At 55.1% G+C, this 25,560-nt stretch overlaps 1 protein-coding gene across 1 annotated transcript in view; it reads right to left on the reverse strand.

The window, feature by feature from the left end:
* The window catches only part of USP43 (ubiquitin specific peptidase 43), a 188,780-nt gene that overhangs the window by 160,509 nt on the left and 2,711 nt on the right, over nucleotides 1–25,560 (reverse strand). Inside the window, exon 2 of the mRNA XM_077833850.1 lies at nucleotides 1,476–1,616. Coding sequence (XP_077689976.1) covers nucleotides 1,476–1,616 — 141 coding nt within the window. The remainder of the gene's footprint in view (nucleotides 1–1,475; nucleotides 1,617–25,560) is intronic.

Raw genomic sequence — 25,560 nt, forward strand, 5'->3', positions numbered from 1 at the left:
GCGAATCACAAGCAGCACATTATTTGCCATCCCCTTTCAGCCCCAGCTCAGACACCATTCAGCCCCAGCTGCTTGCCTGGCCTCCCGAAGCCGGAGCACACAATGGGAGAGCAGCAGCTTTCAAAGCTCTGCCTTTCCCTATTGTCTCTCTCCGGGACCCAGCCTGGCAACCCCATTCAAGGCCCAGCCAAGGATGGAAACGGGGTCAGGGGCCCTCCTGAGGGGCCTGCAGCCCGCGCAAGGCGCAGTGTGGGCGCCGTGGCCAGATGAAGGCAGAGGGACCTCGTTAAATCTGCTGAGCGCTGCAGCAGCAGGGGGCGTGACTGAACAGAGGGGCAGGGCTATAACCATCGATAGGCTAGGCCTGTGTGTTGTGACAAGGGAACTGCTCCCTGCCGGGCCTGTCCCTGCCCCACACTGAACTCACTGTGTGTCTGCGATGCTGCACCGCCCCCCGCCAGGCACACGGGCCCCTTTGCAGTATCTGCATGTGCTGTGTTGACGCAGCCCCTCCCCGACCCGAATGCTGGCTGGGGGCAGCATGGACACCACCATGCCGGAGGTCAGACTAGGCAACCAGAATGGTCCCCTGTGGCCTGAGAATCTCTGAAAGCCTCTTCTCCCCCAGCTAAAGAAGCTCCACGATATGTCGCAGCAAAGCCCCAGGCACGAACACCACGATCGCTGGCTCATCCACACACCCAGCGCCCTGGGAAGAGAACCCAGGAGCCCGGGTTGGAGAAAGCGCCCAGGGCGACAAGAGGAGCTGCGCTAACCGGCACCAGCAGTCGGGCTTTTATCCTCTGCAGGCAGCAGCCGCTCCCCACGGGTGGTGTGGTGACACTCACTGCCCTCATGCCGCAATGGCACAACCAAGCAGATCCGTCCGGGGAAAAGGCTTGGCCCGGGGCACAGGTCCCTCCACTGGCAGGAGGAAAATACCAACAGCCAAGGGGCCAATCAGCCATGTTCTCACCCCCAATTCCCCCCGCCCCCGCCAAGAGTCACGGCATAAACCGAGACTATTCCCCAGTGTCCGCAAAACACCCCAGCCTCGGACTGGCTGAGGAGGATCCTGTGGGAGGAGTGGGGGGACATGATAAGAGGGTACCAAATCCATGGTCCCATCTATCTACCCATGGTTCCTACCTGGCCCCCCTCACCACAGTACCTGAGCATCTCACAGCCTTTGACATGTTTATCTTCAGCCTACAGGTCTTTGCCATTGTCCCAGTGCTGCACTAACACGGCAGCCACGCAGAACTTTACTCCGATTCCCCTGCCCCAAGGGTGCAGGCTCTTACTGTGTGAGAATCTGTTAGCAGTGCAGGGCCTAGGACACACTGCTGAGCAGCTCTGATCCCATCCACTAGAGAGCAGTGGTGAGACATACACCCCAGCCAGCTCCTTACAACAGCAGTGCCCTGGGGAGAGAGTGCAGAGACGTCTGGCAGGGGAGGGTAGAGGACACTGACCTTGCCCGCTATCCTAGCCTTCTGGCTGGGTGATGAGGAGCCCAGATCTTCGTGCATTCTGTCCAGCAACCAGAGCAGGAACTCCAGGGCGTCGTGCTGCGAGTTCCCCCGGAACTGAGCGCCATACTTGGCGACGATATTCTGCAACACAAGAGAAGGACAGAGGACTGGCATTAGCTCTTTGGTACCTGACAGGACACAAGCGAGCTCACGGGGGATGGCACACAGCTGATTAGTATGCCATGGGCCCGCTTCCTGCAGCCACATCACCTTGGGCTGATCTTGACATGTCTCACACGCTAACTGGGGCTGGGAAGAACCAGGAGTGAGGAGAGACCTCTGCACTCCAGGCAGCCTTGCTGGTGACCCTGTAGGGGGCACTTCCCCGCTGAGTTTGTGGCCGTGCGGGGCACAGAATTGTTCAGACTGAAATCCAAGCTCCTCCAGACTCCCGGCTCACCCAGCTCCAGCTCGGGTTCCTGACGAACCCTGCTTGCCTCTCCCATGGAATTGTTTCTTCCTTGCCCTGCTAGAAAGACCCTGGTCCCCAATGCTGCTGGCATGGGACGCTGCATCCTACCTCATGGGGTGGGGCCCGCAGATCAGAATGCCCAGCCACCAAGAGACAGCACCAAAGTCAACAGCTGATGGTCACAGAGACCATCAGAGAGCTGAGTGTTTTTGACCAGGCCCACGCTGGACTACTGATCTACAGCCAAGGCGCTGCATGGTCCATCACCAGTCCCCAGGTCCTGCCCATCCCGCCTCTGGCTAGGGTTTCTAGCTGCTGGAGGGTAACAGCCTGCCCTGCATGCAAGGGAAGAGAAGACACCGAGTCAATGGGCCAGGCTATTCCCTAGCGTAACTCCACCAAAGTCCATGTAGGGGAGTCTGGCACAGTGGGTCCATTTGCTACCACAAGTGCTATTTACTATGGAAGTTTCCCTACTGTTAAGCTGGTTAAACAATCGCTTGCAATCGACAGACAGGGAATTCAGGGTCCTGGATTAAGCCTCTAAGGAGCTGAGCCCCTTTGCGCATCCCAGCTGTTTGACTTTTATCTCAGGGCTGTTGTTTGCACTGCTCCAGGGCAAATGAAGCCTCTGAGTCATTGCCAGCACTCCAGAGGGGCTGCAGGGTCTCTGGTTTATGCAGGAAGCTGGGCTGTTCTTCGCTGCTCTTTGCCAATAAAGGGAATAGTTTAAGGAAATAATTGTCTCTGTTACCAGATGTGTTTTATTACAAGTGCAGCCTTCTAATGGCGTTTGCAATGTGCTGAGCTGGGTTTCCTTTGGGTGTGTCCACACTGCACACTAAGCCGGACTCTGACTCATGTTTGAGCCCAAACCCCACTTCTGTCTACACGCACATCAGCCTGACTCGGGTCAGTGAGCACTCAGGACCCACGTCCCAGGACCCTGCTGGGAGTGTCAGAGCCCGAGTCCTGCTGTGACTCGGGTCTAAGCCCTGTCACCATGCAGTGTGCACACAGGTTTAACTGAAGACCTGAGGCAGAAGGTCCACGCGATGCAGTGTGGACACATTAACACGGCTGGGAGACACGGGTCCAGCAATGGTAAGCCCAGGTTTACAGTGCAGCATGGAAACGCCGAGTCTCCCAGCCCTGGGTTTACAATGCAGTGTAGATAGACAAAGCCTTCCAGGCTCCTGACCAGGACTGCACAGCAAGCCAAGAAGAGAGGATCCCCAGAAAAACTCCACGCCACCAGTGCATGGGGGCTGGTGGGTGTCTAGTCAGTGCAGTGCAGGGCCGGTGGGTGTCTCCTTAGTGCAGGGCAAGTCCCCATGCAGGGCAGACATGCTCAATAGATTAAAGAGTTCATATACTTCGCTCGCAGCATGACACTAGCGCCCGGGGTGGGCACATACACCTAGTGAGAGACAGGCCTGGCCCCTCACAGCTTCCAACCAAAGCAGACAAGACTGACTAAGGAAATAACATCCCCAGAGAGATTAAGTGACTTGACTTTGGGGATTGGTCCTGCTTTGAGCAGGGGGTTGGACTAGATGACCTCCTGAGGTCCCTTCCAACCCTGATATTCTATGATTCTATGACTAAGGTTGTGCAAGCAATCTGTGGCAGAGCTAAACTAAACCCAGATCTCCCAAGCCCCACGCCAATCCTTTAACCACTAGACCATCCTGCTCTCCGTCCAGTGTCTGGGCTTTAATTTCAGGAACTTCCAGGCCACGGGGAACTCTAGCTATCCCATTTGGCCTGTGCCTGGAGGCTAACTCTCTCTTCACACACATTGCTGCATACTGAGCCAGTTTCTAGACACCATTACACTCATTAAGTGCAACACTCGAAGACCTGAGGCCGGGCTGCTAAGTGCTGGGGAATCTGCAGGAAAAGCACAAGCGGGAGCGTGCATGCCAAGTGGAAAGCAACACGCCAGCCTTGTAAAAACAAACAGCTGCGCGGAAACGCTGCCACGCTGCTCCAGAAATCAATTAGAGAGCTGCCAACGCCTGGCGGAAAGCAGCCTATTTACAGGCAGCCTGCTTTGCTCTCCCCACGGGCCTCTGCAAAGACAGCAGAGCACTGGTGACAGATTCCTCACTGGCAGCTCCTTCAACCCCAAAATCCCATATAACCCCCCTGCACAGGCATCCACAGCACAGAGCCCCTCAGCCAGCCAGGGAGACAGCATGGTCCCAGGGTAGGACACAAGCCTGGGAGAGAGGAGCAGGGGGGTCGATTCCCAGCTCTCACAGACGTGCGCTGGCTGGATGACCTTGGGCAAGTTTGTACCTCAGTTTCCCCACCCCGAAGAGGAGGAGAATGACATGGATCCAGCTGCGGGAATAGCTATGACAGCCCAGGATGTGACGCAGGCATTAGTGGCTATTAGTACAGGGGTGCAATTCTGCCCTACGCCCTGATCCTCTAAGGGAGTTCGTGCAAGGCTGTTGTGTTTCCTGGGGGACCCAGCTGCCTGGCAAGGGAGTTACAGAACTGTGACCTTTCTGACAGCACTGGCAACGAGTGCCAACGGGTGACACGGGCCCCATCTGCCTGCAGCTGGACTGACACCCAGCAGGTGCTCTGAGTGCTGCTGGTCCTTCCGACTGCAGCCCAAGAGGGGAAGGTTTTGTGTCCCTGTGCCAGGACCCAGAAGCCTCTCCCAGATTCCAGCCCTAACTAGCCTTCGCCAGGCAAGGGTGCCAGGCAGGGCTGGAATACAGGAAAGCAGCTGCTTGGTAGCCGGGGGGGGAGAGCAGAGTCCCCGGGGTCCTCGCTGGAGGCGTTGTCCCCCTCATCCCTTCGGAGCAGCCCAGCAGTCCCCGCACAGGCCCACGGCCAATGGGACGCCCGTCTGTGCTGTCCCGCGGCCTAATCTTTACTCGGGGCCGGAAAAACAGGTTTGCAGAGCAACAGCACCATGGAGACAAGGGTTAGGCAGATCCGGAAGTGAGCCAGGCCAGGCTGAAGTGTGTGTGCAGGAGACACAGCACAAGGCGGAAGTGGGCATGATAGAATTTGGGAGGATCCTTAAAGGCCCTACCCTGCCCCTGCCAGCCCCTCCCAGGAAGTGTCGGGGGAGATGCAGTGGGGTCCCATACTGGAGCAGATACCGTAGCAGCTGCCAGTGCCAGCCCAGGCCTGAGCCTTCCTGCCACACAGGGATTGCTCCGTGGGCAAGCTGAGGGCACAGGGGACAAACACAGCGTGCAGAGGCAATTTCAAGTATGTGCAATAATGCACTGGACATAGTGCCCCAGGGGGCCAGGGAGAGACTGGGAGACCCCATTAGAGGTCGCACCCAGGGGGCCATGTAGCAGCCAGGGGGGTCCTGTGAGAGGCAGTGCCCCAGGGCCAGCTGAGTTGGGGGGCAGGGCCAGCATTAGCTCACAGCTGAGTCAACCAGAAAGGGGAGGGTGGCTATGAAGAGCGCCCACCCAGCCTGCCCCCCACCTCCCCGAGCTGACTTCGGTCTGAGCGCACCTGCTTAGGCCCCTCAAAAGGGACAGTAACACCCAGCTGCTAAGGAACCAGGTCCCCATCACTGGGACCCCCTCGCCGCTGGCACCGCTAGCCCCTGCTATTTGCCCCCACCCCAGTGCAGTCCCTCGCCCCAGCCCCTGCAGGAATCAAGCTGCTGCTGTTCTGAGCCATAAATAGCCGAGCTGAATTTAGCTGTGAGCTCGGGGACGTGCCCCGGGCTGCTCAGCGCCTGGCGAGGCCCATTGCTCAGCAGCTCTGCAAATTGAAGTTGAGTGGCCAGAGCATCTCGGAAATGAAACCTGTCCTAATTAGAGCACTGAGCGGCTAACAGGTTCAGCAGCCCCTAATCCCTAGCGGTGTGCTCTCACCCCCCGGCAGCACAGAGCCAGCACCAGCTGTGCCCACCCGCTCCCCGTGCCCACCCAGGGGCTCCCACGGCTCCATCTTCTCCAGGTGGCTGAGTCCAGCCCCGGGTCCCACAGCAGAGGGGAGAGGCTGCCATCAGCCCTGGTCCTGAGGGGCTCGGTCATCCCAGGCCATTCCCTAAATCTGGGAACAGTGCCAGATTCACAGCCCTGCAGGCCTCTGGGTATCCGCAAGGGGGCGAGTTCCTAACACTTGCTCTGGCGCTGTCCCCTGCACACACGGACAGAGTGCTGCCAGCCAGGGGGCAAATGGGGGAGCCCGTCTCCCTGCTCCTGGGGTATGCTGCCCCACCCCCTGTCCACCACCACAGATCAGGCCAGCTCATCGCAGCCAGCCCCCCGGCGTTACAGGGACCAGGCTGGGCTGGATCAGAACCTCTGATCCAGTCCCAATCCCCTGAGCCAAGTTACGCCCCCAGCAGCAGCCCTGCCAGGTGCCTGACCGCCCAACTCAGGCTGTTGCCCTGAATAAGGATGTCGGGATTTGGCCCCCAGAGGGAGAATGCCAGTCTGGATAGCAGAGCTACTGATCCCCTTGTTCTCTGCTGAAGGGAACTACTGGAAGGCCCCTGAACTGGGCTGAAGGGAGCCTAGCTCATCACCCTGGTTTGGGGCAGTTCTCTGGCCTGTGTCAGATGATCACAGTTGTTCCTTCTGGCCTTGGAATGCATGAATCTCCTCCGAAGGGTGGTGTCTCGATGGCCTGCTGCCCACCCCAGATCATACCATGTCTGGACACTGGCACGGCACTGAACACAGCTGAGCATTTGGCATGGGCCCGGACAAGCCACGTTCAGCATCATGCCACCCATGATCAGCGGCACAGGGATGCTTGGGAACTGGCCCAGGGGTGCCTCACAGCTGCTCCCATCCCATGGAGAGGAAGAGCTTGTTTCTGATCTGTCTCTGTCCAGTGCAAACTGTCCTCTCCCTACGCAGGCAGATCACAGAGCTGGGGCAACTGCCCCACCACTGCAAAATGGTGCATCCCAGAGGGCCAAAGTGTTAACTTGGGAGTGGAGAGCAACAGCGCCCAGAGACCTCCACTAGCAACACCCGTAAAGAGCCCTCAATGACAGCAACAAATACAGAGGAATCAACAGGAGGAAGCTACCAGCTGCACGGAGCTCAAGAGACAGACCATGGGGCCCATTTGCCTTCCCACTAGCTATATGGAGTCCCCATCCCTCCAGACAGAGCTGCCATCTGCCTCCCATCCCCTCCAGTCCAGATCTCACAGGGCCCCTTTAACCCACTGCTGGGGTCAGATCTGTAAGGGAGCTTGGCACGCTGGGTGCAGGTTGGGTACCACGCACCTTTGGAAATCCGGTCGTGCATGTCCCAGGGGGACACGGAGAACCTGGCCCTGACTGCGGGTGCTGAGCCCTGGATGGCCCAGTTCCCCGTACGCAAAGTGGGGATCCCAATATCTCCCTTCTTCCACTGTTTGTCTGTTAGCTCCTGGGGCAGCAACTCCCTCTCACTGGGAGTGTGTACATCCCGCACCTGCCCCAGGGGCCCTGATCTCAGTTGGGCACTACGGGAATGCAGATAACAAACAGCCCAAGGACGGGAACAAAGTGCCTCCTGGGAATCAGTCGCCTTGACTTGGGTTTCTATGGCCGTTAATTCACTAAACTCACCCTGGCCATCAGCGGGAATTGGCCAGGTCACGCTGTACTGTGGGAATCAGTTTCAGCCATTTCTACAGCACCAAGGTGCTTCTGTCTCCTGCAGCAAAGGCTCTGATTTTGATGCCTTGTATTTTCCCAACAGCCCTGAAGGAGATTCTAAGCTCCGGTTAGGCTGGACCGCCAGGCTGGGCTTCCCTCAGCAGCTCTGCCTCTCAGCTGGGAACTCCAGGGGCTCGCTCTCGCTCTCTTCTTGCTTTTCAAGGCCTGCGTTAAAATATACTTCGGCCTGAAGTTAAAATGGCGGGGGGGTTCTGTGCGTGTGAGTATCCCCCCGCTTCCCCCCAGCTGGCAGGAATGGGTGGGGGGCCAGGCCTTGATTTTCATTCCACAATAAATACAGAAGCGTCATGCTTCATGTGTGAACTTCACCAGGCAACAGGAAATGACGGTTCCTCGGGTGTTGTCAGAGCATCCCTTCCTGCCGCGGGATGGCCTGGGGGCTATAAGGCGGGGCTGGGACTCAGGAGATTGGGGCTCCATTCCTAGCTCTGCTACCACTCACTCTGCAACCTTGGGCGAGCCCCTGCATCATTGTGCCTCAGTTTTCTCATTCCCCAAATGGACAGAATGACACCACCCTACTTCACATGGGAGGGTAAATCCCAGCCTTTGATCCCTGGTACTTATCTGGCCCCCATCGCCAGAGCATCTGAGCGCCTCACAATCTTGTGCTGCTTTGATCCTCCCAACCCCGCTGTGAGGTAGGGACATGCTATTATCCCCATTGGCCAGATGGAAACTGAGGCACAGAGACATAGGATGGCTGAGGCAGAGCAAGGAATTGAAGCCAGTTTCCAGCTAGAATCCTAACCCCTGGACCATCCCTTCCTCAGCGTGCTAGTTAGTCCTGGGATGAAGTGCAGGGTGTTTCCCCGTTGCTCCCTAGCCTCTCCAGCCGATGCTCAGGCAGGGCCTTGCAATGCTAAATCCAGCTGTAGGTCCCAGTTTAACATGGCAGATGAATGAGGGAGGTAGCACCAAGGCCGCCCATGGGGTCAGACATTAATTTTCTCTCCGCAGAACACACTGCCGGGGGCTCGGGCTCTCAGAACAGGGCTGCCAGCGAAGACAGATGCACTTTCCCTGGATAGGGGGGTGTATTTCATAATCACTCTATGAAGGGGAATAGACGCATCAGGGAAATGCACCGTGGTTCTGTACAGATCCACAGCCAGGGGTCAGGAACGCTGTGCATTAGAGAGGAGCCAAGGTTGCAGAGTCTGCTCTGAACTTTCCCTGGACCATGGCATTGGGATCGGGGCAGCAGGGGGTCAGAGGAAGCCCAGCTCTGCTGGGAAGGAAGCTCCCGCCACACACTTCTCAGAAAGCTCAGAGCCTCACTGTGGGGTGACCCAGAGCTAAACAAAGAGCACTTGCCGGGCGTACCTATTTATTGAGTTTTAACAAACCTGCCCTCTGGCTATCCATCTACAACATGTGGCAAAACTGCAGCAGAGGGCTGATCATTAAAAACCTATTCGTTCCCAGCCATATAACTACCGTCCTATTAAATCCAGATTAAATGTGAGCTTGCCTGGGAACATAAAGCAAAGCAGCACTCTCGGCACGCCCTGTGCAAGTCCACGCTACTGCATTCAAGCAGCCAGGACTTTCCCTCAAAGACTATAGTGGGTTCATTTATGCCAGGCATTTAGGGGCGCAATCCTGTGGGCTGTTCTGTGCAGGCAGCCCCTACCAGACACAATGCAGGGTAGCTTGCAGGATTGGGCCCTTCGCTCCTGCTGCTGCTTTTCTTTTTGCTCCATTTTTAGGGTTTGTAACACTTGTTCCCGAAAAAGGTGCTTTGCTGCTGGATTGTTTGCAAGCACTGCCCTGCTAGCAGGAGCGCGCTGAGCCTGTGGGAATCTAAAAAAGCCAACTCCGAGGCCTCACAACTGCAGCCCACACCTGGCCCAAAGGGTGCATGGGTACAGTGTAGTTCTGCTGGGCAGGACGCTCTCAGGACGGCAGTGTGGGGTCCTGCATCCAGTCTCCATCAGTGAGTGCATCAAATGGGCCCTTTTGGATGCAATTTGTATTATGGCAACATCTGGAGGCCTCCATCGAGATCAGGGCCCCCCTGCGCTAGGCACTGCACATACACAGAGTGAGACGTTCCCGGCCCCAGAGAGCTCCCAGTCAGCTAGCCACAAGCTGGGAGAACGGAAGGGTCACCGTCCCCAGGAGACAGAGGGGGACCTGAGGCACAGAGCGACTAAGTGACTTGCCCAGGGTCACGCAGGGAGGCTGTGGCCAAGGCAGTAACTGAAGCCAGGTCTCCTGAGCCTCAGTCCAGCCTTCCCTCCCAGCTGCCAATGTGGTCTGGCCCTGGGGAGCTGAGCTGTCCCTTCTCCCCCCTGACTCACACTAACTACGGGGTTCGATGGACACCAGCACAGCCCCCTGGTCTCCAGACTCGGCCCCCCTGCCTTCCAGGGGCTGACACAGACAGATGCGCTCGGGGCTGCACCACAGGGACAACTCCATTGCTGGTGCCCAAGCATGGACAGACTCCAGCCCCCTCCCATTGACAAGCCAGCTCTGCGGGGGCTAAGAGGAGTTAACAACAGTATAGCCGGAGCTGCTTTGGTCCTGGCGGGCAGCAGCTCTGAGCCTACACACACGCAGGGGCAAGCATGCTGTGTAAGAAGGCACCATTGTTCCAGGCACCCTTCATAAGAACGGCCGTACTGGGTCAGACCAAAGGTCCATCTAGCCCAATATCCTGTTTTCCAACAGTGGCCAATGCCAGGTGCCCCAGTAATCAGGAGGTTGCCAGGTGCCCCAGTAATCCATCCTGTCACCCATTCCCAGCTTCTGGCAAAACAGAGGCTAGGGACACCATCCTGGCTAATAGCCACTGATGGACCTATCCTCCATGAATTTATTTAGTTCTTTTTTGAACCCTGTTATAGTCTTGGCCTTCACAACATCTTCTGGCAAGGAATTCCACAGGTTGACTGTGCATTATGTGAAAAAATACTTCCTTTTGTTTGTTTTAAATCTGCTTCCTATTAATTTTATCTGGTGACCCCTAGTTCTTGTGTTATGAGTAAGGAGTAAATAACACTTCCTTATCTACCTTCTCCATACCCGTCATGATTTTACAGACCTCTATCGTATTCCCCCCAGTCGTCTCTTTTCCAAGCTGAAAAGTCCCAGTCTGATTAATCTCTCCTCACAGAGTAGCCGTTCCATATCCCTAATAATTTTTGTTGCCCTTTTCTGAACCTTTTCCAATTCCAATATATCTATTTTAGAAATGGGGCGACCACATCTGCACGCAGTATTCAAGATGTGGGCGTACAAAGGATTTACATAGAGGCACTATGATATTTTCTGTCTTATTATCTATCCCTTTCTTAACGATTCCCAACATTCTGTTCGCTTTTTTGACTGCCGCTGCACACTGAGTGGATGATTTCAGAGAACCGTCCACAATGACTCCACGATTTCTTTCTTGAGTGTAACAGCTAATTTAGACCCCATCATTTTATATGTATAGTTAGGATTATGTTTTGCCATGTGCATTACTTTGCATTTATCAACATTGAATTTCATCTGCCATTTTGTTACCCAGTCACCCAATTCTGAGAGATCCTTTTGTAACTCTTTGCAGGCTGCCTGGGACTTAACTATCTTGAATAGTTTTGTATTATCTGCAAATTTTGCCACCTCACTGTTTACCCCTTTTCCCAGATCATTTATGAATATGTTGAATAGGACTGGGCCCAGTACAGACTCCTCTGAATAGCCAGAAGGAAGCAAAGAAACCTTTAAAAATGCTGCTTTTTACAGGGGATTAAAAAATTTAAATTCAATCCATTCTATTTAACTGAGCCTCCGCTGGAAAAGGGGACTCCCTCCCCCCAAATATTAATGAATATCAGAATAGTCCAGTTGACTGTGTCCCTGTCAGCCACTGGATTGGGGTCACGCTGAGGCTACATGTATCCTACAAATTCTCCTGTGGGGTCTGCAGGATCTGTTCTGGTACCAAGGGAAAGGGGCTTTGTCAACCGATGAGGGGTCCCACACGCTGTGCTCCAGCATGGCTCCCCACAGCACCGGGAACAAGCAGGTCGGATTGTGTCATGGCTCAGGCCGACCCCCAAGGACCCAAGCGGGAGCAGCTGAGCCTGCACCTGGAGCTTTCAGAGCCTGGAAGGTGCTTGGAAAACGACCCCAGGAAGAGCAGGTAGAAGGGATCTCGAAAACTCTTGCAGCGCGTGAGATTTTGGGAGCGTACCAGCAACTAGTAAATCAGCGCCAGAACCGGGAACTGGCGTGTGCATATCATAAACTTCCCCCACCACCACAAGTGCCCACGGCTAGTCTCCTGGCTGTCATCACAAATGGTTCCGAAGTGCCACTGTGAATGACGATGGCGTCGGGGTGCTGCAGCACCCCCAGGTTTTATGCAGGGCCACTAGCCCCGCGCCCCAGCTGCTGGCTCCGCGCATAAAACCTGGAGGGGTTTCACACGCCTATGCCCTGCTCCCAGCCCTCCGCCCACACTCCACTCCCCAACCCCTCATCTCACCTGGGGCTCGGGTCCTGGCCACTGGCCCCACCGCCGCTCCCAGGCCTCCGCTCCCGGGATATGCTCCTGGGGCCCCAGCCGCCGGCCCCTCTCTCTGGCCATTGGCCCCATGCCCAGGGCCCCGCGCCACAGCCGGGGCTCTGCTCTTGGCCCCCCACGTGGGGTCCTGGCGCCGGCCCCGTGCCTGCCCCCAGCTGTGGCCTCGGCCACCTTACCCCTGTCCAGGTCCCCCCTCCCGGAGACACAGCCCTGCTCCCAGCCTGCAGGGGGGAGGGGAGGACAGACAGAGGTAAGGGGGCTGGCTTTCAGCACCCCCACTACTAAAAATGTTCCAGTGGCACTGGACAATGGAGAGTCATTGGAGCAGTGAAAGGGAGGGAGAAGAGCTCTCTAGCCTAGTGGTTAGCTAGGGCACTCACCCTGCATGCAGGGGACCCAAGTTCCAGGCCCCGCTGCCTTGAGTATGATATTATTCAACCACAGTGGAACAGCTCCAAGAGGAGACTGAGAAAGCCCAATTCCAGAATATCCCACAGTTCAGGGGTTCCAGCCCCAGCTTACAACGTGGGAAACCCCTGCCTCAAAGGGCAGAGGGGAGAACTGAGCCAGGGTCCCACATCCTAACCACGGGGGTAAAGGTTAAGGGAGGCACCTCCTTGTCCTCCCCTACCCTTTGCTCGCTTTTGTCAAAATGCCTGAAAGTCGGAATGAGATGTTTCATTTTGATGCTATCCAAATGCTCTGATTGGAATTTTGTTTTTCAACATTTGATTTCCCCTCTCCCCGCAATTTTTCTAAAGTGCCAGCAAACCATTATTCGCTCAGCCCTAGTTCCCAGTGCCAGCTTCTCCAGGTTTTAGGCAGCGCAGGGGCAGGGAAGGAGTACCGCTTCCCATATTCGCCAGCAGAACTGTCCATCTAGCAGCTTTCACCAGCACTGAACTTACACACAAATCATCGACAAGAAGAACAAAACGCAGAGTGCGGGTTTATGCATGCAGTGCCACGGTGCCTCTGGGTTACCTTAAGAGTGGGCAACACAGGCCAGATTCAGAACTCACTGCCCACAGGGTGTCAATCCAGAGGAACTGCCCCAACTCAAGAGGAGCTACTCCGGATTTGCACCTGACCTCTCGGAGATCAGAACCTGGCCCCGGATCAGCAGCTGAACGAAAAGGGGACTTGAAGAACAGAGGTGCTGTTCCAGCAGGAGTGTTATCAAGAGGTGACCTGCTAACGTACTTACCTCTGAAACAGAAAAGTAAGAAGAAAACAGAACGGTTTTTCCAAAGGCAAAGCCCTGGGGAAATCTTACATAACTGCCTTCTTAAGACTCACTCAAGCATGCTTTCCTGCAGGTCCCCCCTTAATGGAGCCGGTTTGGATACCGAATGAGTTTTTGTCACTAATGGACTTCTCAAAAGCGAGAGCGAGCCATTGCCACTGGGTTGGGCTGTACGCAGGATACTGCATTCCAGCAGCCGAGCTCTGCACGCCACCATCGCCTCACACTATTCATTCCCTTTCCTGGCCATCCCTGCCTTTGGGAGCGGCGCTGGTGATCAAGCAGGAAAGTCCAGCATGGCGAGGTGCCCTGCCATTAGCCTGCTATATCGCATCAGAGTCTCTTCCCCCGGGGCTGTTTAGGGCCCTTAGCCCCTGCTGCCTCAGTGACAGATGGAGACAGGCTACCGGTGTAGATCTCCCTGTAATTCCACCTCCCCTTCAGGTACAAGATCCTCCCCCAGCCTGTGGCTCACAAAGAGCAATGACAGGTTTCACAGCAATGAGGATTTGATATGGAAGCCTGGGCTCAGGTTGCTGCCCTGGGGGCCATATTTGCAGAAGGGCTCTGTTCCCAAGGGCTGCATATGTTCAGAGCAGCTCAGCTCCCGGCAGCGCTTTGGAAAACCTGGCCCCTCATTTTGGTGCTCAGTCAGGAGCAGGTCCTTCTGAACATTCTGGCCAGCGTCCCGCGGCACGGCAAGGATCCATAGGCGAGTCCAGGGTGCCCAAGGCCCTACAACAGGCAGGGAGCGGGGAGGGAACAGAGGTTCACTGTGCAGCACTTATGAGTTGCTCTGTGGAGCGGAAACAGCCTGGCACCGCTGTCTGAAATGCTCGTAAAGGTCTATTTGCAGTGTTGTACAAGGGGGAGCCTTTCATCTGGAGCCCTGGGCTCGTTCCCTGCCAGAACAACGCAAGGGCAGATGCAATGAGGAGGGCGGGCTGATCTGAGTCGCCGTTTGCCCACGGGGTGGACAATTGGTGTTTCCCGCTCCAGACAGAGCTAGGGCTGGCATAGCAGCAGATGCTGCCTGTGTGGGACCCAGGCCTGGAGCAAGACCCAGCAGGTCAGGATGGGGGCCCACTGGCAGAGGAGCACGGGAGCTTGGGACTGCACGGTTTGTGTACTGGGGGAGCAGAGAGCCCCACCCTAGGCTGGGCTCCAGCCAGTGCTGCCTGCCCTTCCCAATCACTGAATTCCCTCCCCCATTAATGACATCAGAATGGCTGATGCTCCCCAGCTCCTGGGTAGTGGGCAGATACAGACCAAGGCTCCCCCGCATGGCAAGGACAGGTTCGGTGCCAGCTCGTTGCGGCAACACCTGTTGAAGCTACCGAGATGGGCAGCTACATTTAACCCTTTCACAGCTGGCCTGCAGCCCCCCCATGGAAATCACCCAGCACTCCACTCGGCATCACACCAGTGCCTGGCACCTGAGCACCTGGCAGCATTCGAAGGGTTAAAAAGACATGCCCCTTGCAGAGCCTGACCACCTGTCCATATGAGCACCGACACCCTCTCTCTGCTTCCCTGTTCTGCACTGGCCAGTGCCCCGCCTGTCGTGTTTCACCCGTCAGCGCTGGCTGGCAGATCCAGGTGCATTCCTCTGGCCACCTGGCGTAGTTTCGGGAAGAAGGGCCATGTGAGTCGCTCGCGCGAACTGAGGCTGCGAAGAGCGCAGCTTGCCAGCGGGTACAGGTCTTCCCAGCGGAACGAAGTGACCCTGCACAACTAAGGGCATTGTCACCGCTTCCTTGAGCTGCCCCAGCTGGTGCTGCCGTGAGCCTCTAGCATCTGGATCAGCCTGTTCAAACTCCAGGCAAGGCCCAGACAGCCTGGGGGCCTGGCAGCCCTCCGGAAAGCAGCACCTCGCTGCAGCCAGAGAACAGAGTCTGCTGAGGGGCTGGGGAATCCCTCAAGAATCCCCACTGGTAGGAGGCAGAGTGACCCCCATGCAGGGTGCGAGCCGAGCTCCATGCAGGAGGCGGGCAGGGCAGGAGTCACCTTCCTCTGCAGCAGCTGCTGTTGGCTCCTGCCCGAGGCAGGCACCCAGATCTGAGAGCCCAGCGCCCTGCTGCAGGGTGGCAAAGCCGGTGTCCCATAGACTGCAGGGCACAGCAGAGCTAATGCTGTGCCCCTTGGCCATGCAGCCCCTCAGTGGTGGGCTGTGCCCTGCCTCCGACTCGGTACAGCCCTGGTATGTCCCCCACATCAGTCCCGCATGCCCACTGGAATGGGGAGAGGGTCTGTGAGCCACTCAGCAGGTACCCTGGGCCAGATGTACCCCTACGCTAGTGCCGAGCCATGGGGAAGTGGAGAACGCCCCCCACTCAGGGGCTACTAAGGGCCAGTTCGGCTCCCAGTACGGCAGTCTGGCTCCTATGGCAGTGGGCAGAAAGAGGCCTGGCCAGGGGGTGCCCCATTACCCTGTTTATTCCCTGTCTGTCCCTTGTCCCACCCCCTACCCGGCAACTTCTGTGTGGGGTGGAGCCAGGAGAGGCAGCTCTGCCCTGGGCCATCAGAGGCCCCCTACACCTGGGATGTTCTCCAGCCCCTGTGGGCCACCCTAGCCTGCACAAAGGAGCCAGAGGGCATCCAGGACTGGGCCCTTCACCCCTCCTCCGCTGGTCAATAGCATGATCAGAAGGCGCAATTCCCACCCCCTCGGTTAAGGGTAAATCCCAGTGCCCACACCAAGCCGGGGTGCACAGAGGTGAAGAATTGGGGGCAAGGGGAAGGCATCCCCCAACACTGCTCCATGGGGACCTTGCACCCAGACCCTTCTCGGGGGAGGATCTGGTAGTGGAACTGCCTAGTTGTGGATCCCCCAGCCCCTGCCTCCCTGCCCTGCTGGGGCCCTGAGAGCCACGCTGCCTGGCACACAGGGCACAGACTAACTGGCTCCTGGCCCCCACCCCACCCCACCAGTTTCACGCCCAACGCAGGGCGCTGCAGGGGCCATCTCAAGGGAAGGTGAGGGGGAAGAGGGTGTTCTCCTGATCTGAGCTCCTCCTCTCCCTGTAGCAATGCAGGCAGCTCTAACAGGACCCGTGCCCAGCTCTGACGTTCTTCCCTGGGGCTGGGTGGGGTTGGCATAAGCAGCCTCTCCGGCCTTTCCTGCAACCTGGCGAGACAACCCCCCTGCCTGGGCAGTTAGACCCCCCAGCCCACGCCAGAGAGGTTTGATCACCGGGGCACTCCCTGTTCTGAGCCATGGCCTCCAGGGACCCTGCTGTGGGGCAAGGACGGCATTTCCTCTGTCAGGAGGGGAGTGGTTTCTTTGTGCGGGGCATTCCCCCACACCGGTTCTTTAATCACCTCAACATAATTCATCCTCCTACAGACGGACAGACAGCCAGGAGGTGCAAAGAAGACACCCAATAATCTCCTCCATCCATCTCTGCGGGGTTTCCTGTCCCCAGGGACCTCGACGTAGCCCCAAGTGCTATGCAGATAATTCAGACCAGGGTTACCTTCCCCCCCCCCACACACACACTCAAATGCAGCCAGCTCTGGGGCGCTGCACGTCATGTCAGGTGTTTAACAGCCACATGGCGACACTGCTGAGTGGATTAAAGGCAGGAAGTGAATAATACCACATCCAACTGGAACTACGCAGGGGGGATATGGAGGCACCCCCCAAACCAGGGTGGATTTGATTTAAATCACTAGTCAGGAAGACTCGATTTAATCATGGTTTTCTACATAAAAGTGCATCTTGTTGGTTGTTATAACCTTACTACATATTCTTCACGACTCCGAGACAGAGATGTAGGTTTCATTTTTAGAAGGTAAACACTATGCATTTTTAAACAGTGATTTATTTTGAAAACGTTTCAGATTAGTTTTACAGCTAGATCAGAAAATGAATGATTATTTGGTGATTTAATTTACCAAAGGTAATTGAAGCAGATATTTATGATGTCATTGGGAGGCGAACTATCATTAATATTTGGAGGATTTTCTTGCCATGCTGTATAAGGAGAACACCACCAGACAGACATTTAAATTGTTTTATTTAACTAAAACAACAAGTTTAAGTATTCTGGATTTTTTTCTTCAACTGCAAACATATTATTTTAACAAAACAAGCCTACGTCCCTCGCTTCTCACATTTATCTCCAGACTTCTTCTCCTTGTCCAGAACTATTCCGCCCCCAACAATCTTCTATTCATTGACCTTTTTAAAACTTTGCACTTTTAGAGAGAGGTACAAAGGGATTGACTCTGTGCACACAAATTTGCAGAGGGACAATAGCGTTTGAGGTCTGTTATTTCTCACCTCTATATATTATTTATTTATTTTAAAACATTTTTGCTGTTAACAAGCATGTTCCCTCTGGAGACACAAATCCACAGTTTGAGAACTGCAAAACTAAGTATCTCCTGATGGTATCTTCTAGACTGAGCACTGAGACCCATTGGGTAGATAGAAAGATTAACCTAAATAATCTATACAGAAGCCCCTGGAACCCTATAAGATTGTGTCCCTAATCCACAAACTATTGGAATTAATTTACAAAACTTTTCTTAAACATTATATGAATATATTGTCTCACACTATAGAATTAGAATTTATAATCCCTATTCCATGATGAGATATCTTTTAGCTATAATGGATCTTAATTAAAACTATCTTTACATAGTTTTTTCTCAAAAAGCATTTAATTAAAAAAATCCAATTTTTTTTTTTAAAAAATCATTGATTTTTATCCACCCTGCCCCAAACTGAGGTACGTGTCAGTTTGGACACATATGTCAACATGCATGCCATGAGTTGTCACCGTTTTATGATCAGAAAAGCTCCCCCACTTACTCCGCTGATCCACCCGGCACAGCCGCCAATCCCAGTGGCTAGAGACAGCGTCGGCACCTGGGAGCCCTGCAGAGCCAGCACTGCTGTGAGGGGCCAGCTGGGGTCTAGTCCCGCTTGGGAAGCATCTGCAGGATCGCTAGCCACGTTCAGGCTGAGGTCAGGCCTCCGTGTGCCTCTGACACCCCCCAGAAGGTAACCCCGGAGCCACTGGAGAGGGGAATGGGACGTACAACCAAGCTTTGCTACCAGCAGGACAAGAACAGCCAGAAAGCTGCTGATGACCGCACTGCTGGCCACACAGGTGTGTAAGATCACACGCATGGGGTACCACCCCACGGCTGCCATCCCCAGCTCTGTCTGCGGGCCACAGACACATACAACGAACCACGCACTAGGGGCCCACTCCTGCTGGCTGCACGGCCTCCAAGGCCACGGGACCCGACAGAGAGAGATGTTCTTCCTGGTGCCCCAGCGATGACCCACGGCAGTTCCTTTGCTTGTGGGAAGCCATGGGATTTACAACTATGTGGCCCAGCAGATCCTGCAGCCGAGCAACACCCCAAGCGTCTGCAGCCGGGGGTGGATGGGATCCCAGCCGCCCTGTCACGGGGCAGGTACTGTGCAGCCATGGCACGTTGCACACAGAAGGAAGCACACATGCAGGGGACAAAACCTGCCCTGGGGAAACAGCAGCACAGTAAACCGCCCCCAGGTAAACACAAACCCTCCACTCATGGACTGTTGCCTTAGCCTTCAGGCACAGCCCTGCCCTCCATTGTGTTCTTCCTCTAGGACCCTCCAAGAGCTTGGTCCAGCTGGTAAGGAATGCTAGCCCTAGTTCACAGGTGGGGAAACTGAGGCATCGAGTAAGGACGCGACTTGTCCAAGGTCAGGTTGTGAGTCAGTGGCAGCGCTGAGAATAGAACCCGGGTCTCCCGTCTCCCGCTCCTGTGCCTTGCTCTCCAGTGTGCAACACTGCAACCCCCTGGGCAACTGTTGCTTTGGGTAACACTCTCTTTCTGCCCCAGGAGTCAGTCAATAGCTCTGTTATACAGAAGAGATGCCTCAGAGGAAAAGGATCACAGCGGTCGCTCAAGAGAGGACGAGCGGGAGCATAGGAATGGCCAGATCACAGGTCCATCTGGTCCAGTATCCCCCTCCCCCCGGGACAGTGGCCAGATTCACCAGAGGAAGGGGTAACAATCCCCACAATGGACAATTGTGTACTAACCTGCCCCTTCCTGGCCCCAGCCTGTCAGGGACTGGCTTCTGCCCGGAGCTAGCAGGGTTTATATGCCTGTAATATTTTTACCCTTTGTAATTTCACTGCAGATGTTCTTACTCTCCATAGAAATAGCTACTCCTTTTCTAATTCCGTCCAAGTCATCATCCTCAGTGAGATCTTGTGTCAGCAAGTTCCACAGGACAATTGTTTTATTTGAACATTCCTTTGTTCTTATCACACAAGAAAGGATAAACAGGAGCAAGTGATCTCCCTTCTCCATGCCATTCACTATTCTGTATTACCTCCCCTCTGAGTCATCTACAGGCCAAACTTTCCCAATTCCTTTTATACTGAAAATGGTTAAAGGTTTGGAGAGACTTCGTTACCTGACTCTGATCTCTGTCTGTTTCTCCTATCTGCTCTTTGAGATGACCAGAACAGAACACCATACCCCAGGAGAAGGTGAACTATAACAGATAATAAGATCTTCTGTATTATTCTCGGTCCCATTCCTTATATACCCTAACAATCTGTTTTATTTACCGCTGCTGCCCACTGAGCAGACGTCTTTATTGAACAGCCCACAGAGACTTCCACCTCTTTTCCCTCAGCGGTTGTAGCTAGTTTAGAAATGCTCAGGGTGTCTGGGTAATTCAAATCATTCCTTTCTGGCTGCTTTACCTCGCATTGGCTCCAACAGTGAATATTACCTGCCACCAAACTGATCAGTCCCCTGGTTTTGTCCAGTCCCTCTGAACTTCCTCACAGTCTTTTCTAGCCTTGACAGCTCCAGCACCCAGAATTTGACACACCTCCCCACCCCCACGAAGGACAGCAGGTATAAATGAGATTAACCAAAGCAAAGGATGCTGGCTGCTCCTCGAGGACACCCAGACCACCAGACAGCATGCCGGGTCTGACAGGAGTAACCCAGGCTCACTCAGTCACCGACATGGACAAACGCCAGAGAGCAGAACCTGGGCTCCAAGGGGTGCATCCCAGCAGCTGAATGGGCCGCTCCCGAAGGAGCTGATTTGGGAACTGGAAGCGGCCACATGATCAGCCAGCCAGCGAGAGATCTCCAGCACCTGTCTCCGTTCCGAGACGTACGTTTGTGGGTTTGAATAACTGGCTGCATCCCTTTGAGGGCGATGCTCTGGTTTAGCTGCATTTGATTTTTTTGAAGAAGAAAAATGTAGCCGCACCCACTTGGCTCACCAGGCATCACCTGCTGGCTGGGTCACTCTTCTTGCAGCTAGTGATTTGTGACTCAACTATAGTTACGCCTTGAAACAACTCCCGGGTGCTACATAAGGGCAAATTTTTCAAAATTGCCTAAGTGCTTTAGGTGCCACAGTCCCATTGGCTCTCAATGTGATGTAGGCTCCTACGTCACTTAGGCCCTTTTGAAAACATCACCCCAAGTCGAGCAGAGCATCCCCCCTCATGTGCTCAATGAGCTGGTCCGAGAGCCAATCACGTAAAGGGGAGAGAAACGACCTCTCCGGCCGCTGTCCTGTTAGGACATGTGACAGGTTATACGCAGGTGGTTCACACACTGCTTTAGTGGCCTCTTCGAGCTCCCTCAACGTTGTGCAATGAAGGATGTTGTCATGACATGGAAGTCAGCAGTACTATGCCCTCAGGTGTCTGCACCCGGTGACTCAGGGCACTGGCTGGACAGGTTTGAGCAGGGGACCTCCCCACTTGGAAATGTTCCCTTGTTGGATCATCAGGAATATCACTGCCCCCCACCTCCGGCACCTCATCTGTCCTCCCTGTAGAGTTCACAGGCCGGTACTCACTATCCCACAGGGTCAGCCATTGCCCCATGGCAGTGAGGTGCCCTCCCATTCCCAGGCTTTCCAGCCCACCTGTTTGTGTTTCTGGACACATCGTGTTATTCTTAGTAATAGCAGAGTAATGCCCGGAGACTAGAGCCCCCTGTGCAATGTGCTGGCCATACACCCCTTGCCCTGAATTGCCTACAGCTGCTCTTTAGCTTCTGGGAGTTGAGTACTCAACTTCCAATGGGATTTGGGCACCAGGCTCCTTTGCAAATCCCAGCCCTGCAGCTTTTATTATGTAACTCCATAGTCTGACACTGTGCTAGGTTCCACCCCTGGGATCTCTCCCGGCCTCTGCTCCTGCTCTGCTGCATTTTCGGCCCCTTCCTTTCCTGGATGCAGAGGTTACAGGCTTATGACCTGAGAAGGCCCTAAGAGTACAACATCCTACCTGCTTAAAGCCACCTTCCCTCCAGTAACACTGCGGGTGTTACGGTGAGCGTTAATGTTCCTCTGCCCACGGAGTCAGAGGCCTGAAGCGTGAGTGTGAGTGTGTGTGTGAGGGGTCCCCTTGGCTGGCTGCTGAGAAAGGATGTCAGAACGCATTAAAAGAAAGGCCAGTGACTGCAGCACGAGGCTGGAAACGCTACAGTGCCCACAGAAGGGGCGCAGAAAAGCTTCGGAGAAACAAATCACGAGATGAGCGGTCTCGGAATGGGCCAGTTCAGCCCGGCCGGCCTTTTCAACAAGCTGCCAGGATGAGCCCATTAAGGGAGAAAAGCATTCAGTGCTGTACGTTCAGCCAGCCGGCAGCAAGCAGCGACCGGGGCTCCCACGTGTTGCAGGAATCCCCAGGGCTTCTGCGAGAAAACGTTTTGCTGCCCATTTGTGCAAGCGGCACGCTGAGCGGGAAAGACAGCCGCAAGTCTGCGGGGATACCTCCGTCCGCATGATTTCTCTCCCTGGGAAAGCGCCGCTCCCCACACAGCCTCGGGCTCCCAGAGAGCCGGTTACCCAGCGTCCTCGCTGGAGAAATGACTTAGACAAGCGACTTGATCACAGAGAGAGTGAGGATCAGAGCACAGCTTTGTTCCAACTGCTACACAGCAGCGTCCCTGGCTGGTGCCGCCCGATTCCTTGCCAGCCTGTGTGGGGGTATTCCAGCCAGGGATGAACCCAAGGTAGGAGGGGGCTGAGCAACTATTTAAGTGGCTTCCAAGGGAAATTTAAAAAAAATAAATAAAAAAGGCTGAGCAGCCTAATGCGGGCTGGGGAAGTTACACAAGTGCTGGAAATTGCTAGCTCTGTTAATTGCTGGGAGAAGCTGTTCCGAAACTTTCAGTCTGATCATTTCTATCCGAGCAAGCGTCTCCGGGGGCTGAGCTACAGCGCTCAGCAAAGAGATCCCAGGTGTGGGAGGGAGCTCAAACCGAGGATGGGGCTGTGCAAAAACAGCAGAAGGCTTGCGATGGAGAAGAGGGAGGGGACTGGGGAGGGGCCAGAGCCCAGCAGAGCCACATGGGCAAGGCAGTGGGGTTGGCAAGGTTGGAAGTGGTGGTTCTTTTGTTACTCATAATTCATCCTTCCCTCTAAAATCCTGCCGCATGGACAGCCAGGAGCAAAGCTATGTCTACACTGCAATAAAAACCTGCAGCACTGGGTCCGAGAGCATGGTCAGCTGATTTGGACTCGCAGGGCTTGGGGCTGCAGGGCTAAGAACGGCAGCGTAGACACCTCCTGCCTTGCAGGGCCTCAGAGCCCAGGCTCCAGCCTGAGCCCAGACATCTCCACTGCCATTTTAGCCCCATGGCCTGAGCCCACTGCCCAGGATCTGAGACTCAGCTGACCTGGGTCAGCTGCGGTGGTGCTGTGGGTTTTTTATTGCAGTGAAGACATTCCTGCAGAGCCAGTCTCTGGGCGACCTAACAAGCACAGCTGGGCTGTGTAGCCAGTCAGGCAGCCTGCTACAACCTGCTTGATTGGAAGAGGCAGGAGACCAGCTCTTAAGTCCAGCAGCAGCAGTTCAGCAACTCCTCATTCGCTCCTGGCTGCAACAACTTCTGTGCCTGCTTTTTCCCAGCTTTGCTCCCACTTTGTTCCGATCCTGCTGCTGCCTTGTTCCAATTCTACTCCTGCCCTGGAGCCTGCCATGCCTCACGCCAGGTCACCTGGTCCTGGCCCTCAGCCCCAATCCCTGGCTCCTGACATCGGCTCTGACCGGTGGACTCCCATTCCTGGCTCCTGCTCCAACCACTAGGCACAACCGCTCACGTCCCAGTCACTGAAACATCGCAGGACTCACTTGGGCTGTTGCAGGAACTCCCTTGTGGAGCCTATTCAAGGTGGAGCAGTCGCTCGGCCTCGCCCCTGCCATGGGCTCTGGGCTACGCATGGCCAGCTCAGTTAGAATGTAGCTGGCTCTCTTCTGCGCGTTCCCAGGCGTGGCTCCCCAAGGTAGGGTTTCCACGGGGCCTGCTGGGCATTCCTGTCAGAACAGCTCACACAACAAGTTATCTGTGTGCCATACAACGGGGCTCATTGCTCCCTCCCAAGCTTCTAGCAGCCGCGCGGGAACCGGAGAAGGGGAGATTTTGCTGGCCAGGAATGTGAAATTGACTGGGACACCGGGAGATGCTCTCAATAGGGCTCTTCATTCTCTCGCTCTCACGCAGCTACTCACTGTGCTGTTTCCTAGAAACACAGCCTGAAGTTCACTGCCAGTTCACACTGCTACTGCACGTTATCACACCCAAATCCACCCTGCTGGTCAGATCTTGTACGCGGCTGGGGGGGCGAAACGCCCTGGCTTTCACACTGGGGGCTTGAGGCGACTTTCCTTGGGCGGGAACGTGCTGACAGGCTGGTCATCGGCCAAGGTGCGTGGACATGGCAGAGTCCTGCCTGAGCAAAACCCCGGTTCCCAATCCCGCCCATTGCTGAGCAAGTTTGGAACCAGACCTCTGGGGCTCACGTTCGGCTCTAGTGGGTCTGTATTCAAGTTAAAAGTTGAGAACTGCAGGGAGCGCGTCCCAGGACCTTTCAACAGGCTGTGCCCGAGTAGAAATCGGAAAAGTTGCTTAAGACACCAGAGAGCTGTCAGCATGGAGAGTGAGCTGGGCTCTGCCCTGCCATGCACAATAGCTACAATATTCCTTAGCCTTCCCGACCCCGTTCCCAGCACAGGCATGCAGGAAAGGAATCAGGGGACTTGCTCAAGGTGACAGACTGATGCAGAGGAAAGATTAGGAACGGAAGCTAGAACTCCTGCCTCCCAGCCTGCTGCTCTGACCATCCGCCGCCTCCAGAGCACACAGCCAAATAAGGGGAGTGAGGGACTGTCGTTTTTCCGAAGAACGCTGGGCTCCTCTGCACACCAACGCTCTCCTGATCTGCACAGGATTTATCCGTGCCACTCCCCACCCTGTGAGCCACGGCCCAGGAGCCACCATCATGCTGTACCACTGCCTGGACCTGGCACACGGCTCAGGGGCAAGGAGCTGGCATTCTGGGGTCATCCAGCAGCACCGCCGTGGCGTCCCGATGCACCGACATGGCAACCCAGCCTCGTGGGCCAAGTCTGTGCCGCAGACAAAACCAGGCCTGTGCTGGCACACACTGCAGTCCAGCACTGCTCCATGTTACAACTCACGGGCACAGCTGTCCCCAACAGACCAAACGCCAGTCAACCACCTGTAGAGCAGCACAGGGCTGCTAGCTAGGAGCACCTTTGGCTGGGTCAGGACAAAATTTCCCTATCACCCCTTCTTTGTAAAAATGCTGAATAGTGATTAGAATTAGGGGCTGGTCTGCAAACATTCAGCTTGGAAAGGGCTGCTCTGGACAGAAGAATTCACTCCTTGCAAAATATTAGTGGGTGGAGATCCATGTGTCCATAAAGGCTCCACCTACAAAAATGCTCCAGCATTCCTGAGCCTGATCTTCAAGTTACAATGCTCTGCTTGGGGTTTCTCCTTTGTCAGCTGTGTGGATTGGGGCCTTTTCCAATTGGGGAAGCAACTGAAGACAAAACAATTTCACATCTTTAGAAGTGGCTGCTGTGCCGGCATGGAAAGGAACGCTCATCTCAGTAACATACAGCCTTTGCCCAAGCGATGGATCAGACAACTGACTCTTCAAATTTGCTCTGGCTGCTGCTGACAGTGGCCAGTACCTGATGAGTCAGAGGATGAAAATGTCCCATGTGATGTGCCTTGAAGGGAAGTCCTTTGTGACTCCAACAATCATCAGATTATGGCCTGAAGTGCTTTAATTTAGGGCTCCCCCAACCTTCTCAATACACCTTTACAACCCCAACTGATGCAAGGGTTACATGCAAC

This window comes from Eretmochelys imbricata, chromosome 14, assembly GCF_965152235.1.
Source record: "Eretmochelys imbricata isolate rEreImb1 chromosome 14, rEreImb1.hap1, whole genome shotgun sequence".
Lineage (NCBI taxonomy): Eukaryota > Metazoa > Chordata > Testudines > Cheloniidae > Eretmochelys > Eretmochelys imbricata.